Source organism: Centropristis striata, chromosome 8 (genome assembly GCF_030273125.1).
Source record: "Centropristis striata isolate RG_2023a ecotype Rhode Island chromosome 8, C.striata_1.0, whole genome shotgun sequence".
Lineage (NCBI taxonomy): Eukaryota > Metazoa > Chordata > Actinopteri > Perciformes > Serranidae > Centropristis > Centropristis striata.
Window position 1 is genome coordinate 11,088,751 of NC_081524.1, and position 18,030 is coordinate 11,106,780.

Sequence of the window (18,030 nt, forward strand, 5' to 3'; positions counted from 1 at the left end):
GTTGCATTTTATGCTTAAACTACATGTTTTAAAATTGTTCAACCACAAAACATAATCATATATAGTTACATGTTAGACTAAGGATAAGGTAACAGACACCCAGTTTGCTTTTTTTGAGTGAGAGAAGAGAAGAGAAGAGAAGAGAAGAGAAGAGAAGAGAAGAGAAGAGAAGAGAAGAGAAGAGAAGAGAAGAGAAGAGAAGAGAAGAGAAGAGAAGAGAAGAGAAGAGAAGAGAAGAGAAGAGAAGAGGAAAGGAAACAGAGGGAAATGGCCACAGAGGAGGAATATGCAGCCCAGCACTTGGTGACAGGTTTGATCGACCAGTGGAGGATAGGTGCTGTCATTCCCTCAGCAGCTGATGAACCATAAAGCTCCACTGTGGTCGTATCTGATTCCAGACCCCTGAGTCATTCCACTGATCCTCTGGAGAGCAGTCTGCTATTGATCATGGTCGGGGAGTGAAGAATCCACAGTTTTGATAGGTGATTGATGTCACCTCAATTGGATGGCATCATAAGAGCTTAGGAACTCCATTCATAACACTGGTAAATAAAATACAGAGGCTACTATGCTTTTTTTTATGTTGTATTTCTCTGATTATTATTTCCATTTTAAAAACTGGAGATTTGGGTGCAACATTATCATACTGAAGTCAATAACATCAAATCCTCGATTAAAAAAAAACACATCAGTGTTAAATCCAGAGATTTCCGACCTGGCATTAAGGGGTCGTCTGCAGGGCACTGAGTCACGGATGCAGGTCCCGGATGCGGCGTCTGCCAGCTCCACAATGACAAATGGCCTTTCCTCCAGCGTGACAACGCGCAGGTGCTGGGCATCATCAGGTGGTTTAAGGAATGGCCCGTAGCGGGACCAGGCGGGGTACCGGAGCCTCAGCACGCCGTTTTCCCACCAGCCTACCTGGGGGAACAGACAAGAGGAATATTAGACACACACACATTTCTAACATGGTCAGTATTTATCTTCTTTGAATGGACTCATCCTTTGTTTCTAAGTTAAGATAGTATTTTTGAAAAAAAAGTGTATTATGTAATAATGCTATAATTATTCATGTTTCAACCTCCAGTTATATCTGAAATGTAGTATTTGTACGGTAATAAGTTACAGGTGCATCTTAATACATTAGAATATCATGGAAAAGACCAAGTATTGAGTGCATATAGATGGACATACTTTTCAGAAGCCAACATTTCCATATTAAACATACTTTTTAAAATATTTTGGTCTTTTGTAACATTTTTTGAGACACTGAATTTTAGGTATTCAATAAATGTAAGCCATAATCATTATAATTAGAAGAAATTAAATAAATTAAGACATGACATTTTTCATTCTGTATGTAATGGAGCTATATAATGTGTTATTTCCACTTTTTTAATTCAATTACTGACATGAATAAACTTTTCTATGATATTCTAATATATTGAGATGCATCTGTATATTAACCTTTAGTGTTTTTATCCTGTCAATGTTATTCATTTTTTTTGGTAAAGTTTTAGTCCAAGTTCTGAGGACTGAATCTGTGTCTTTTGATTTACTTTTTCTTCTTTTGTTGTTGTTGTTTTGTGAATGTTTGGATAGATGTGTTGCACAGTTGTTGTTTATGAAAGAATACAATCAAATCAAATCAAAAGTGTCCAAGATTTTTCCCAATGCTGACTGACACGTTATGAAAACTATGTTGTTTTCCAAATACATGACAGAAATCAATCCATGTCCCATATTTGAAAACAGTGTTCTTCTACTTCCAGCCTTTGATAAACAGTGACTAAGAAACCCGTCATCGGAGCTATTTGTATACAAGAGGGATGGAAAAGTGTCCATCTCACATCCAAAAGAAACAAAGCTGATTACAGTTATATGGCAGCCCAACAATAGTTTGTACATTTTTGGAAGCTGACTTGTTTGCTGTGTTACAAGAGCAGTTGAAGGAAGTGTTGAAACTAATTTTGTATCCTTTCATCCAGCAGCAAAAATGGTTGAAAATGTGTTAGCTTGGGGCAGAAACATTTGACCATTTGTGACCTCAAGACGTATGTTACTCTGTTGATTATTCACAGCATTTACACTGGAAACTTGAATTTGTATCCATTTTTCAAGAAGTTGGTTACATCTTCATTGTGTGACCAAACCATAGACTAACATTTGGAGTGCTGAGGTCACAGATGGAGCTCAGACCAGACAGCAACCTCTGGGTCTGAGCAGTGAGGCAAACCAGGTAGTGCCTTCAGCTGCATTCTACCAAAAATTCCAACAGGGGGCGGTGCAGCGGCTGCAAAAGCATTTGGGTCCATCCATTTCAATGCAAAATGTGTCAACTTCTCACTTTATTTATTACCACCGAATTATTTTTTTTAGGACAACTCTATGGTCTCAATCGCTAGTGAAAAATCTTCTTCAAGACAATATGATGTTAATAGTGTAAATAATGGCCCCATTTAGAAGAAAATAGAAGATAAAGAATCGTATGATTTGGGGCGTGGCTACTTTAGATTGACAGGTCACTAACAAGGTGAGCCGTCATCAGAAGAGAAGAAAAGCAATGCGTATCCATGGCAATGTGTCAATATTTTATTTTTTTTTAAAGGGAAAAGGACGTTTACTGGTTTGGTCTTATAACTTTGACCCTTTCAGACTGTATTTTCACTTAATGACAGTTTATTTGAATGTTTTGTTCATTAAAAATGTCTTGTTCAGCGTTTGGTTGGACTAACAGACACTCCAAGGAGTCACTGTTAATTTTTATGAGGTAAGTAACTTATATTTTGTTTAGTTTTTCTCCTAGCCAAAATGAACATCCCATTTAATAATCCAGTTAATGTTAACATGAATTACATTTACATTTACATTTAGTCATTTAGCAGACGCTTTTATCCAAAGCGACTTACAGGAAGAGTAAAAGCAAACGATCAAGGTATTAGCTGCAACTTCTCTCACTCAGGTTGAGGTGTAGAGAGGGCTGTAGTCAGTGTCGTCAGTGTCGCTCTCCACAGTCCAAATATGGTCTGCTCCCCGTTTCCAAAAACAAGATTGCGACATATATAAAGAAAGATGCCGACAAATGTAATGCCGAACTCGATGCTTTAAACGTCCACAAACCAATAGGTGCTGTCACGGTGACTACATCCATTATTTATATGCAGTCTATGGCTCAGACACAGTTAATGTTAGCCTCTATGAAAAGTGGAGATGTGTGATTACTGGAATACATGTTTTCTTCTCAGCCAAAAGTCACAAATCACCTGTTTTTGTAAAAAGTTGGAGGTTGTATGAACGTTGCTGCCTTATCGGAGGATCAGACTTTTCTGTATGCAGTTTCCAGAGCTGTTGATGGTCAGTGAACGCCTCCTAACCATATGCTGGCTAACAGTAGGCTACTTGTTAAATCACAGCCATTTTCTGTCTACATGTGTAATTGCTTTGAAGCTGGGCAGAGTAACTATATATATAATGTAACCCATAACTTCATTGCTGGGGAAATAATGTACTTTTTAAATTAGAAATTGATTAAAATGTCTATTATTTGAACTGAAGATCAAATACCAAATATTCAACCAAACTGAAGCACGGTCAGTATTGAGACTCATTGTGCATTTATGGGAGTCAGAGTTATAATGACTGAAGGGCGACTAGTGTCCTTAAACAAATGTGTTTTGCATACATACAATACACTGATACAGATGGATTGGTTATTAAATGCCAGACCAGCTTAATAAAATACAAATAATTATGCTAATATTTAGTGGAGTTTGTTTTATTATGATTTAATGATAATTATTTGACAGTTGGTATCATTACCTATCCCTACTTTAATATTTACTCTGACTCTTAGTATGCATACTGAAACGCTGTATATAATACCAATTATAAAATAAAGCATAAGAAAGCTATAAAATTCGAGCAGCGTTTTACCATTAACGAGCAGCTCTAAATTAAATTTAAAATAATTATGCTTTAAATGGCCTATTTTGTTTTATAATGATAGCAATACTAAATCTGATGCATTTCCTGAGTCACACAGAGAGAGTTGACACAACAACACCAACACCTACACAACATTATACAGTCTTACACTGCAGTAAACATTGTCACGCTTCATTCTGTCCTCCGCTGCATGACGCATATGGTAAAAACAAATTATGGAATACTTTATCACAAACTATGACCACGTAATGACTATATGATGAATTAACATCTCCCTGACAGGTCTCAATAAAACTGAATAAAATAAGCTTCATAAAGGCTTTATTTATTGCAGGATATGGTTTGAATTATACTGTACAGGTATTATACAAGCGAGGGTGCCCACTCGCTCTTTTCTTTAGAACACCGGGCCCTAAATATTCATTGCTATGTGGGTGAGGAGCAATTACCTGAAACATTTGTGCATGTGCAAAGGCTACACTGATTGATGGGGTTACAGTGGTAATCCAGATTTGTTTGTACCAGTCATTTACTTTAGTGTCAAGTCAGACATTGCTATATAATTACATATAATGGCTTTGAGTAGGATGAAAGCAAGTCACCCACTGATTCATGTCCATAGACCAAGGACCTTATTGACAGAGTTACAGTGACGGAAGTGTTTCTGTGGTAAACAGACATCCACAATTATAACCTCTGGGCCTTTTAATAGCCAGGGACTGAACTTAAAGGGGTAGTTCAAATTTTACCTACAGTAAATGGCGGTTGGCACGTCCCCAGTTTGAAGAAGCAGGCAGGAGTATCAACATGTAAACTAATTATTGTATTGCTGTGGATAGGGGAAGCAACAAAACATATTTTTGCCACCTAAAAAGCTAATTAATGTCAGTTTAAGTGTATATTAAAAAAGATTTTCACTGCTTTACCTTTCCGTCAGACTGCCTTGTTTAGGTTTAAGCAGGGGAAACTATGCAGTAATTTATGCTCTCTTCAAGGCCGCCAGACTCCGTTGGCAATTGGCGGTGAAAATATTCTAAACATAGATAGATGTTTCTTTTAGGAGGGCCTTTTTATGTGTCTGTTGCTGTCCCCTGTCAATAGCAGTAGCTTCTATGCTGGTACCACTTCCAACTTTGATTGAGGATTTTTTTTTTACTCTGGTCAGAAAGCATTCTTACATTAAACTTATTCCTACAGATTCAATTTCTTTGTGATTGTTAAAATCAGTTTGGGGATGATATTGTAATACCACATTGTTCTGTGTCCACTGTTGACCTGGAAATGTCTATCAGGTATCCCTTTGGCTTTTCCAATGTTTCCCCCTCTACTTGTATTGATTCTACACTCTCTGGAAATGTTGGATTCTCGTTTCTGGCATTTTTTGAAAGCAGCACGAGGCACAACCACACCCATGAAGATTCAGTGCAGAGTCTCTCTTTTGTTTTAGTTTTTTTGTGAACCTTCCTCTTGACACATCCTGTCACCAGATAAAAGTCTCGTCAATGTGTCATGACAAGTATAACCGAGGCGACATACACATAAAGAAAGCGCGCATACGTACTGTACACTCAAGCACACACGTACAGAAATGCATGAAGATATACAGTCAACACACGCAAACATAACACACACAGCAGAATGTGAGTGAGTGCTTAAGCAGGCCAGTAGAGTAATGTAAAGTTTGGCAGCTCCGTGCAGCCTGCCTGTCTGTGTGATGCCAGCGCTGGCAGGGAGAAGTGGAGGAGGGGGCAACAATGACAGTATTTCGACTGCACTTCGACCGCAGCTCTGCAACAGACATTCAATCAAAACATACTCGGGGAACACAGACAGAAAACAGATAGAGCTTACAGGAGAACACACTACTCTCTATCAGACAAATGCACACACATATAGAACAGCAGGAAAATACCACTTCAGACTCCTCAAATTGCTGAAATATTTGCTGGAGACAGGGATTGCTTTGGATGAAAAGTTTTGAACGCTGGGAAAGTAAAACTTATCCTTCAGCCGCCGTGAGTGGCGTTAATAAATGTTCATTAAATCACGGTAATATCCTGGAACATCTCGCTCCGTGTGCAGTATCTGCAGCTGAAACAAGCCATGCTAATGCTGGACAACCTTCAGTACTCGTCTGCAGTGTTTCAGTAAGCTAAGCTGGGTGCTCCCAGGCTCTAGGTAATGGTGCAGTCATTGTAAAGAGAACATTAAATATTCAGGGAGAGCCAACAGCGTGGATGTGCATAATAGGCAGATACAGGCGTCTTATCCTCATTGTGTGCGTGTGTGCAATAGGGTTTATGCAAGAAGGGTGTAAGCATATGTGTGTAAGCATACAGTGTGTGCCCTCATTTGTGCACACACACACACACACACACACACACACACACACATGTGGATGTCTGTGTGTAAGTTCTAAGCATGTGTGTGTGTGTGTGTGTGTGTGTGTGTGGGCGGGCTTCGTACCCTGGGTTTGCACAGAGTCGAAGGACCAGCGCAGGAGCTTCTAATTGAAAGGGATTTGAGGGATATGGCAGGAGTCAGCATGTTACGACACGCTGAGACTGGACTCTGGTGGGCTGTTAAAACCAGCAGGAGGCTGAGAACCACCAATGTGTGTATTTATGCTTGTGTGTGTATGTAAGGTTGTGTGGGTGCATCAGTATTTGTATTAGTGCAGTGTTTGTGATTATGTGCAGTCGCAGAGTGTATGTTCTGAGAGCACTGTGTGTCTTTATGCATGTACAGTGTGGTGTTGAGGTGCTTGTGTGTGTGTGTGTGTGTGTGTGTGTGTGTGTGTGTGTGTGTGTGTGGTTGAGAAAATGAGCATCGCTCTCTCCTCTGACACTGACAAGGGTAAAATCCCGGCGTATTAAAGGGAAAACATCTCCAACAGGTGACAAGGCTTCGTATTAAGGATTTCTGAACAAACCACAGCTTTATAGAATATGCATGACACACCGGGGGTACTGGTGCTTTCGCATGCAGTTATGTAGACAAGACATTCAAACACACAAAACAATGGTGAGACTACAACCAGATGGTAATGACACACAGAAATCTTCAGCAAGATTTAAATCTGCATTTCATTTTACAGCAAAAGATCTAAAAACGGAGGCAGCAAGGAATAAAAAAACAGCAACTATTGATCAGAGCAACATCAGAACATCGCTCTCAGCAAAATGACTAAAGATGAGATGTATGAGCTGTGTATGACTGCAGGACTGCAACTAATGATTATTTTATTGATTAAAGAATAGGCTCATATTTTTTAAGTCTGTCTAAATACTCTCATATGTACATTTAAAGACTAAAGAATTCTCCCACTCTATAGCAGCAGTGGAGTGTCTCTTCCTACTGCGACTCCAATGATGTAAGAGATGGGTGACAAAATCCACAGTCTTTCTTTGAAAACAGCTCCTACAGTCTGAGTTAGTCATATCAAATGGGTTTTTTTCTCCAGTTTTTTTGTACAACATTCCCTTTTTGTGATACTTTTCCTCTGCTGCATCTCAGCAACACTGTCCAGGGAATCACAAAAAGGGAATTTCATACTAAAGAGACTGTTTCTTTACAGGATAACCTCTTAATTTAGAAAACCTAGACTGCTGAAGCCTCATATAACTTTCACCTTATCTTTAGAAAAAACAGTTTTGCACAAAACTGTGATTTTTTTTTTCATGGAATTGCATCAGAAAGTTAATGCTTCAAAACCAGTGATGAGAAGAGGGAAGAACAGCAACCAATGACCCTGTTAATACTTGGATGTAAAGCATATGGAATGTATGGTGTGTAGGCATGGTGGGTGTGTATAAAGGATGGGTTAAATGTAGGACTGGGCAATATGGACCAAAAGTCATATCCTGATATATTTAGGCTGAATATCGATATACGATATACATCCCAATATTTTTTATCGCTAAGTGGGAGCAAATGTTCAGTCAAAGTCAAAGCCAAATATGACATGTCACAAGTAGTTTTATTGAAACTGTTTATTTAAGTAAACATGAATACTGTCTAAGTATCTAACAACAGGAGTACCTTTCTTTTTTTTTAAAATCAAAGCTCCATAAAGTGCACATTTAAATAAAAAAATATATTAAATAAAAATAGCCTATGAAATTAAATCCAATTAAGGCAAATCTTTTTTCTGGAATAAATATATTTCAATGAGAAAACAATAATGAACATTACAAAAGAACTAAATATGACAAACCCTAGTAAGGGCAGCATTTATATATAAAGAAAGAAAAAAATTTGAACAATATCGATATATATGTTATATGGTCTAATTCCATATCACATTGAAAAATATATTGATACATTTTTTTATATCGATATATCGCCCAGCCCTAGTTAAATGCAAAGTTGGATTTCCCCATTGTAGGACTTATAAGGGAATCTTAAATACTAGAGTTGTGCCCCTGATACAGCCTAAAATGCTGGATTGGGTATCAGCCACTATACAAGGCAATGCACAATTCTAATATCGTGATTTCATATGATTTATCAGCTCGTTTCCACTACCCAGGAACAACAACACGTCTTTTTTTACACCCTGCCCCACCGATATTGTGAACGTGTAACTTTCAACAGAGATGAGAAAAAAGCTAGATGTCTCACCTGTAGCTACTTCCATCATATATTTCAGCTGCAGCAACCTATAGCATTCTTTCTTTTTTATTTCTTTTTTTCGAATGCACTGGTAATAGGAAAATTAAAGCCCAACAGATATATCAGTTGACAGATATTATTGGCCGATATTGGCCTATTAAAGGCCTATTAGTATCGTTGTATATGTCTGATGTGCTGTTATGAAAACTTTTTTTACACAATATATAATGCAGAAAATGTTGCTTGACATGATTTAGAACAGTGTTATCCATTTTTTTTACAGTCAGCAACTGACTGAAACTGAACAGTAGTGATGTTTATTATATTTTATTCCCATTTATTCATTATTTTCTCAGTTATCGTTTATATAATTAGCTGACAATGGAATACATTGTTCGTATAATAATGTTCAATAAAGTTTAATGAGAAAGTAGCTCTCTGGGTACCTTTGCAGAGTGGTGTCAAATCAGAGCTCAATCCACATAAAAAATGGTCTGTTTTCATTCTTGCTGAAAAAATTACAATATCTGCCACCATACTGGTTATCGCTGAATTTCCCCCTCTAAAATCAACCTCAAAAATCCGGTCGGGCTCTAAGTAAAATGGTATAAGAACATCTCTACACATGTTAACAACCACCTCGTCACATATTGATCCAATCACTCCAACCACTCACACATTTGACCACATATCTTTTATAGTTTCAACACTAATAAACCTTGATGGCCGATCAACAAGGACATAACAGGGAAACGCTTCATCAATGAAGGACGTGATGGTTGCTCTGGCGACAGTGGGCCAACGCTCTTAATCTTGCCCATTTTATGATCACTGGGATGAAGCTTGGCGTGACTTTAACTTTCAACTTTGTTTTGTTCCCAGAGGGCAATTGGTTTTACAGCAAGGGATATGACAACACATAAAAGAACATAGACATACAGTTCAGTAAGGGGGACAAGAGGAGACCTGAATACAAATGGGCTAGACGTCGAGCAAAAGTAGTCCGAATGTCGTTCTGCCCCGTGGAAGGTGATGTGTTACATTCTGCTCACAGTGAAATCTCCAGCTGAAACCACCACTGGCGTGGCTGGTGAGAGTGTGGCTGTAATAACTGTGTGTGGGGCCCTTTGACCTTCTAACAGAGGTGACATCAGCACCAACAAAGTCTGAACACAAGTAGTGAGCTAGAGATGCAGGACACACAGCGTGACCCTCGGTGTGTGTCGGCTGTGTACTTATGATCACATCACCAAAAAACACATTTTAAAAAACAAAGGGTAAACCTGCTCAATATTTCTTTAAAGCTACTTACTGTATGGATATGCACATTTTGCATCAAGACCGACTTGACAACACATGAAGCTATCCTTTAATCTTGCGATGATTTTTTTTATTGATTAACTGATCCATCACAATTTCCCGGGGGACATGGTGACGCTTGTTTTGTCAGACCAACAGTCCAGATATTCAATTTCAATTACTACGTTTACAAGCAAAAGATATTTCAGCTTTTGCTCTTATTCCAAAAAAGACAATATCCCAACTTAACTGTTTACATGGCTAATGAAAGTTAATTTCACATTTACATGAGGCCGTACAAACTTCTATGTGACAAAGTTTTCCAACAGTTTTGGACTTGTTTGACGATGCAAACACAGCCTCCATGTTTCATTCTTTTAAACCACCCTCTTGGACATCAACAGGTTTTTGAATATGTACTAGTATTGCAATGTCGACCTTTTCAAGTCTTTTATAACGTTTAAAAGCAGGTGTTTCTCCTAAGGACCAGAAAAAAAGGCTTTTCTTTTGGGCATGCCATACGAACTGTTGGCTTGTTGGTTTGTGTACAACAACCATCACAATGCACAGAGCTGACAGTAAACAGGCAAGTGATCTGGTGTACAGACAGATATTCATATTACACTGTACTGTATATACAAAGATGGAAAAAAATATCAGACCATCCTTTTTCTTCAATTTCTTGTTCATTTTAATGTCTGGTAAAACTAAAGGTACATTTGTTTGGACAAATATAATGATAACAATAAAAATAGCTCATAAGAGTTTAATTTAAGAGCAGATATCTAGCCATTTTCCATGGTTTTCCTAGTTAATAACCAAAATCATTACCAAGAAAACCATGGAAAATGGCTATATAACAGCTTTTCTTATGAGATAATTTTTTTATGTCCAAAGAATGCTCCTAAAACTTGAATAATGTGGGCCGATCCCACATCTTAATTTGAAATGCTATATGCTACAGAAAAAGCCCTTAATCAGACAGAATATGCTGTTTACATGACCCGTATTTAAATACGGTATATTGTCATATACAGAATAGCAAAAAAGCTCATTCTTACATATTACAAGCTGGAAAAAATGTTTGCCATCAGGTGACTTAAATGGTTAACTGTTATTAGATTTCTCTCCATCATTTGTGCACTATAAATGAGTGTGTGTGTGTGTGTGTGTGTGTGTGTGTGTGTGTGTGTGTGTGTGTGTGGTATTGTGTGAGAGTGCTTTAAGCAGGAAAAGAGAGACAGCAGAAACAGGCACAGTAGGAGCCCACAAAGCATGGTCAAATGGTCAGCAGCCAACTTCTCTCCTCTGCCTCGGGCACCGATAGCCACAGTGAACTTTACATGAACATGAACCCAAGCGACCTGACTGTTCTCACTGTCAGGTTTATATTCTTATTTCAGATGCCAACGCTGCAGAGAACTGCTCCCCGAGCTCACGTGGAGGGATTAAGACTCAAGAACCAATCAGAACAAAACCTGCTCTGGGTTCAATTGCTAGGTGCTTTTGTTTTGTCCTTGCAGTTGACACAATTACAGTTTCTCATGCCTGATTCAACACGAAGCACATGATTAGACATAAAGAAGTGATGTCATGTCCTTACATCTTCCCATCCACGTCCAGGTGTCCAGGAAATGACATCCAGGAAGGGGTTGGCCAGGTAACCGTCAGTATTGAAGGAATAGTCTCGACCGCCAAGCGTGATGTTGCCGAAATACCTGCACGGAGAAGAAAGGAGAAGTAAGTAAATGACAGAAAACACATATTATTAGTAAATTAAATGATTGTATTGGATGTTTGTAAAAATAGAAATCATAAGGCTGTTTTGATGCAACAGTAAGCTTGTCCCCATTTGAAACTAAATCACAGCACCTCTGTGGTGACAGCGAGGGCTTGTCTGCTAATCAAATCTACAGACAAATGATCAGACACACAGAATTGTCAGGATCTTTGAAGTCAAACAACTGCTGCTCTCTGCATCGGCTGCGAGCTCTATAGTTTGTCTGATAATCACACAGGACAGACGCTCTAACTGTCTCCTCATGTCATCTTGCTGGCTTCAAAACACAAAACCTGAAAGCTTTTTTCTTCTTCTTTTTTTTCTTGTGACATGACAGAAAGCCTCATATGGAAGAGCAGCTTGTAGTTACAGACAGTGAACAGCAGGTAGCACTGCAAAAAAAATAAAAAAGGAAAACATATTCCTCCTCTGTTGTTGGTCATAGTTTGTAAGCAAAGAAGGACGAGTCCATTAATCATTTCCCTTTAATTGCCACACTGCTTGTGCTGTGCTTCATTTACTAAAATGACTGTAAATAAACTAATTAATGATATATTTGGCTCATCACACTGACCCAACTTAGAGGTGACTCTCTATATAACATCATGTGTGTAAAGGAAGAATGAGTGGCGTTAAAACTGAACCAATATGATAACCACAAGCACTTGGGCTACCTGTTAGAGTGTGCTGCTGCCTGTTTGCACAGCCTACGAGGAATATATTAAAGCCGGCTCATTAATATACATGAGACATGGTCCGCTTGCTACAGATGCTGGGGTAATTTTGCCAACTCACAACTACACGCACCAACAACATCTATTTTGCATGGATGATAGCCAGCTCCAAATTCAGATATCCCCTCTGTGCCTGCTCTCTGACACTGTATCTACCAGCTCCACCCACATACCTTCCAGCTCATTCTGGCACCAGACCAACTCGTTTATAGAATACACCTGATTTCGTCTCTATTTCCTTTTTCATTCATTTTATCTGGAGCCTGCCAACTGCCTTGTACTTCCCTCCTCACACTCTCCCTTTAAAGCTTACAGTATCTCCCTCTCACCTCATCCTGCCACGCAGTCTCTGGGTCTGGTTGGCGTCCGTCATGCAGTTGGTGACAAAGTTGGGCCCACCCGTGGTCCCGTAATCCTTGCGCATGGCGAATGCCCCATGAGTCAGCACAGAGACACCACGAGCAATCCTCCGGCGAGGTTCGTCCCTCCAGCCCTGGGGCCGCACGGCGAACAGGGCCCGGGGCAGGCTCTCCATGCTCAGACCTGAGAGAGCCGGCCCCACGGCGAACCACATGTGCGAGGCCCCGGCCTGACCGGCGGCCCAGGCGGCTTTGAAAACCAGCTCGGCCTCCTCCTGGGAGCAGTACAGCAAGCGTACCTGGAGGACAGCAGGAAGGCAGGGAGGGAACAGGGACGAGGGGAGACACACACACACATACACGCTAGTGAGATAAGGAGGGGACAGGGGAGACGTGGAGAGAGACAGAGGGTGGGAGAAGTAAGGGGAGAAAGATAGAGACGGAGCAGAGGTGCACCTGAATGGGGAAGGGGAGAAGGTTGGAGAGAAAAGGCTGTATCAAGAAAAAAGAAGGGTGCTGGGAGAGGTAAGAGGAGAGATAGCTGTAAGCTGATGTGACACGGTTCATGGGCGTCAAGACGTACGAATCGAGGAGAGAAGCACCAGAAAGAGGGAAGACGGGTTAACTCTACATGATGCGCTCTAAGCAGGAGGTGCAGGAGGCAACAGGGGTCAGTGCTTAATGAGCTCGGGCCTGATGAAACAGTTATGAAGGTAAAGTGGGAGGGGGAGCTGGGCTGTTTTGAAAACAGGAGTAAAAATGAATTTATAATAGCAGAGAGACAGAGGCGGGGGAGCAACTGAGGAGGGGGGCAGTTAAAGACCAAACACACCTTAGGGAAAACAAGGGGGAAGAGGTTAAACACTGACATATGTTATTAAAAGCTGGGTTAAAAAAAAGACCTGGAGACAACAGGAGACAGTGGGGGGGTAAAATGAGCGGATGGAGGGAAGTATTCAGAGGTGGGAAAACAGAAAAGTCACTCCTCAGAGAACGGGAAAGAGGAGGAGGGGTGGTGGAGAAAAGCAAAGGATGTCATATTTTGGTGAAATCAGGGCCTGGAGAGATAAGAGATATTTGCAAAAGACAGAGGAGGGGGGTGGATGGAGTGTGGCTGGGAAGAAAGAGAAGAAAACATTAAAGCGAGTGAAAGGCAACATAAAAAGACAGAGCAGTGACAGTGGATGAGCTCTGCTGAAAGTGCTGAGGTAAGGAGGGGTGAGGGAGGAGAGAGAGGGGGGACCACAGAGGGTTTTAAAGGGGTTAGAGGGGAAATGGATAGAGAAGGAATGGATCGACAAGAGGAGGATGGAGGTGGGGGTTAAATGCTGACAAATACCTAAAAAGAAAGAAAGAAAGAGTGAGAGCATTTTAAATAAAGAATTGCATAAAAATGACATGGTGAAGAGAAGAAACAGAGGGGAATCGAAGGACAAAAAAAGAAGAAGACAACTCTTTCATGGAGGAGAAGGGGAGTGGGGGTGGGGGGAGTCAGGGAAACAGACTGAAAGCACATTTTGAGAATTGCGCCTTCATTGAATTTTGAACTGTAATGGCTTGGCAAAACAATCCTGCCTGTATGCCAATAAACCTCCAGTGAATTAGGCAGGGAATGAGAGTGACAGAGGGGGGGAGAGGCAGGAGGAGAGGAGGGAGACAGAGGGCGACAGACAGAGAGGGAGACTGAATTAAGGAGGGAAGGAGAGAATCAGAGTTATAAACAGACACACACAATATCTAAAGACGGGAAATGGAGAAAGAGAGGAACATACAACAGAGAGAGAGAGAGCAGAAGAAATACTGACAAGGCAGAAGCTGGAAGAGGAATGGAACAAAAGATAGACAGTGAGAGATTTGAGTAGAGATCGACCCGGAGACCTGCATCAGGCCATCTACAATGTAGAGGACATTACCATATATGTGGCGCAGAGCAAGAGAGAGAGAAAGAGAGAGAGAAAGAGCATGTAATGCAAACATACACAGCATCACTAAGCAATCACAAGCATTTATTAGCCCTGCAGTAGTAATAAAAAGCTAAAAGAAGGGGGTTTGTTGTGAAAAAGAAAGAGGGTTAAAAAGCAAGCACTGCGTATAGCAACCCGCCGCAGGCAGTATGTTGTATTAACAGTGACACTAGCAGAGTGGAGTCTAAGGAATCCAATACAAACGCACACACACTTACAAACACACACAGTCGCACGCGCGCACACACACGCAGAGCTGCAGTGGCCATGCTGGGACATTAGCGATGACATTGAGACCCAGACTAAAGCGAGCCAACGGAGAGCAGAGTCTGCGGCCGGGAAGACATGCAGCAAGAGGGATGGACTGAAGGAATGAAAGATAGCCATACAGAGATGGAGGTGAACAGGAAGGCAGCAGAGGAGAGTGAGCTTGTCTCCAGGCAAAGAAACGCAGGAGGGGAGGCAGAGGGGGGAGGAGGAGGAGGGAGGGAGCGGAGTAAGAACACAGAGATGAGTGAAAAATTGAACAGGAGGATCACTGGGTCAAAGAGGAGGTTTATAGGGATGATGATAGGGTTAAAAATAAGAAGCGTGGAGTAAAAAAAAAAAAAAAACAAGTTAAGAGGAGCAAGGGAATTCTGAGTGGAAGTTTGAAAGTAGTAAGGTGAAGAAAGGGAGAAGGAGCAAGGCAGAGGGGGAGGAGAAGGAGCAGGCAGAATGAAACACACTAGAGGTACAAGCCAAAACCACGAGTCATTCTGATCATTAATGAATCAATGTGAATCTGAAATGGAGAGTTTTTGTTTCACCTTAGAAATATCAAAGAACAGATTCAGGCTGTTAACAACTGCATATAGATATACAGAGAGAGAGAGGGTAATTCAATTAAAGAAACATAAACATAGAGAGTGATTAGATAGAAATTAATTGAAAAATGAATTGTGAATTAGATAAGGTGATGTTAAGTTAAAAAAGCCTCCAGAGGTACAACGCTATGCTCATTTTCAACAAACAGCAGCCACTCATTTCCTCCTAAGTTTGTTCTTAAATTTGTTCTTAAGAAAGGTCAGAAGAAAAGTGACCAGATCATGGCATGTTTTCTGAAAACAGAATTATTTGTACCTGTGTTCTTAAGGAGCCTGTTGATTCTAATAAGCAGAGGTAATGTGCAGAAAAAAAGAAGCGGAAGGTGTGAAAGAGAAGTTGAGAAAAGAAGTCAAGAAAGTGAAAACGAAAGTCTAAAAACGTTGGAGCACCACAACATTCTGAAAATACGTCTAAAAAAACATGATAATTAATTAAAAAAATGTAATTGTAATTTAAATCATGTATTGTACAACTGCAGAAGAGAAGAAAACACCATAACCTATTATTGTGCACAATAATGTCATCACTCAAGTGTGCTGTTGAGTGTGTTTAGATTGTGTTCTTATCTAAGAAGAAATCCCATATAAGAAAACATTGCTCAATGTCAGAATCTTGGTGAAGTTTTAAAAAGAACTCCACAGACTTTTATTTTAAATGTAAATGGAGATCTCAGAGTTTCCAGCAACTAAGACTTCGAGCTACATTTTGGGGGGAAATGTGTATAAAATAATGCACAATACATCCAGAATATTTCCATTTAATGGCAGCGTGCAGCCATGAATAATTCACTCGGTGTAAACATCATTTACAGTATCAATGTGAGCTGGAACAAGCTGGATATACTGTATGTGACACTGACAGACAGTTTGGAACAAGATGTTATTTTCCAACTTTAAAAACGGTTAAGTAGACACAAGGGGAAAAGAGTATGTTAAGTGGTTAACTTCTTGCACATAACTCTTCGTACAATGCCACCCGACAACCAGCCAGCAAATCAGACTGACTCGTGGTTTCTGTTGTACCGCTGAACTCTTTATGTCTGGTAGATGGGAGGGGAAGAGAAGAACAGAGGGATAGAGGAGAGAGGGGAGAGAGAGATGTGGAGGGACAGAGGGAGAGACGAAGAAGGAAGGAAAAAGCTGGGAAGCCACCTGTCGGAAAGGGGGCCCCCAATGATACTCGCAGCACTTCCTCCCCTTTCCTCCCCCTTTTCCCCCCTCCCTCCCCCCTGTCTCACCTGCGCCTCGTTCTCCTTCAGCAGCCTGCGCGTGCGTGCCCCCCCAGGGTCGTCAGTCACGTTCAGGATCACCACACTCTTCTTCTCCCAGCCGATGAACGAGCCGTCGGTCAGGCCCTCCACCACAGACAGGAAGTCCTGGTAGCCATGGTGACGCGTGGACACCACGGAAAAGGACGTCCAATCGTACTCCTCCAGCACCTCAAAGATGACCTCTAATTGGAGGGCAGTAGAGGAGCTGAACTGGAGAAAGATGGAACCTGATTCCTGATTTGGGAAAGAGAGCAGCACATTTGGTTTAAAATATCTCTGTAAAATACATCCTCTGCAGTTGAACTGTGTCTCAAATGCAGCTACAGTACAGTGAGGCAGTAACAGACAGCTTTTTTCACTACAAAGAACTACAACTCTCTGGACTGCTCCATCTTTATGCACAACATCGAGGCATCACGGGGCTTGAAGTTTTTATGGAGCAGCAGCACTCATGCAGCCGCAGGGCTAAAACAACTAGGATTGTTGCACAAATTCTCCTATGACGTCCAGAAGGGAGTGTTTCTAAAAAGTCTGTTCAGGGGATGGGAGGGGATGAGGACTAGGCGAGGGTACATCTTCAAAGGAAGTTCATCAAAGTGCTACAATTTAATTCCTCAAGAGTAAATGGTTAAAACAGTTATTTGTAAGCACAAATGCAATGCTTTTTGTTTCGTTTTTTACCCCCGTTTGGTGGTGAAACGCATGTGACATTAGTTTCTCTGGTGCATACACACACACACACTTATTCACTCATACACACACCCATGTCTGCTCATTGCCTCCCTCCCAGGAACATCAGAGGCAGAGCGACAGCCCCAGTTGGTGCCATTTACAGATCAAACACCGCAGAGTTGCAGCAGATCAGCGACCCTGACCTTCAACTTCCCCTCCGTCCCACCGACACTTGCCCAAACCTTTTCTTCACAGAGAGGATGCACGACTCTGTGACATTGTAAGTTGTTATGGCAATATAAGCAGCTCTCCCTTTATACTCCATTCATAGAGCTGTCAATCCATACTGCTTCAGTATACAGCACACACCCTATTTATTGTCCCACTCGCCCGTCCTCACATGTGGAGCTACACAATCACACGTCTGGGACATCTGCCCTCTTGTATTCCAGATTCTCTCCCGCTCTGTGTCACAAACACACATGCACACACACACGCACATACACACACGCAGACGCACACACAC

The 18,030-nt window shown here is 41.0% G+C and overlaps 1 protein-coding gene across 1 annotated transcript in view; it reads right to left on the bottom strand.

Annotated features, from left to right (window-relative positions):
* Positions 1 to 18,030, bottom strand: part of LOC131976192 (glutamate receptor ionotropic, NMDA 2D) — a 46,827-nt gene that overhangs the window by 19,944 nt on the left and 8,853 nt on the right. Inside the window, exons 4-7 of the mRNA XM_059339113.1 lie at positions 16,800 to 17,066; positions 12,702 to 13,030; positions 11,462 to 11,576; positions 716 to 921 (exon numbers count right to left, since the gene is read on the bottom strand). Coding sequence (XP_059195096.1) covers positions 716 to 921; positions 11,462 to 11,576; positions 12,702 to 13,030; positions 16,800 to 17,066 — 917 coding nt within the window. The remainder of the gene's footprint in view (positions 1 to 715; positions 922 to 11,461; positions 11,577 to 12,701; positions 13,031 to 16,799; positions 17,067 to 18,030) is intronic.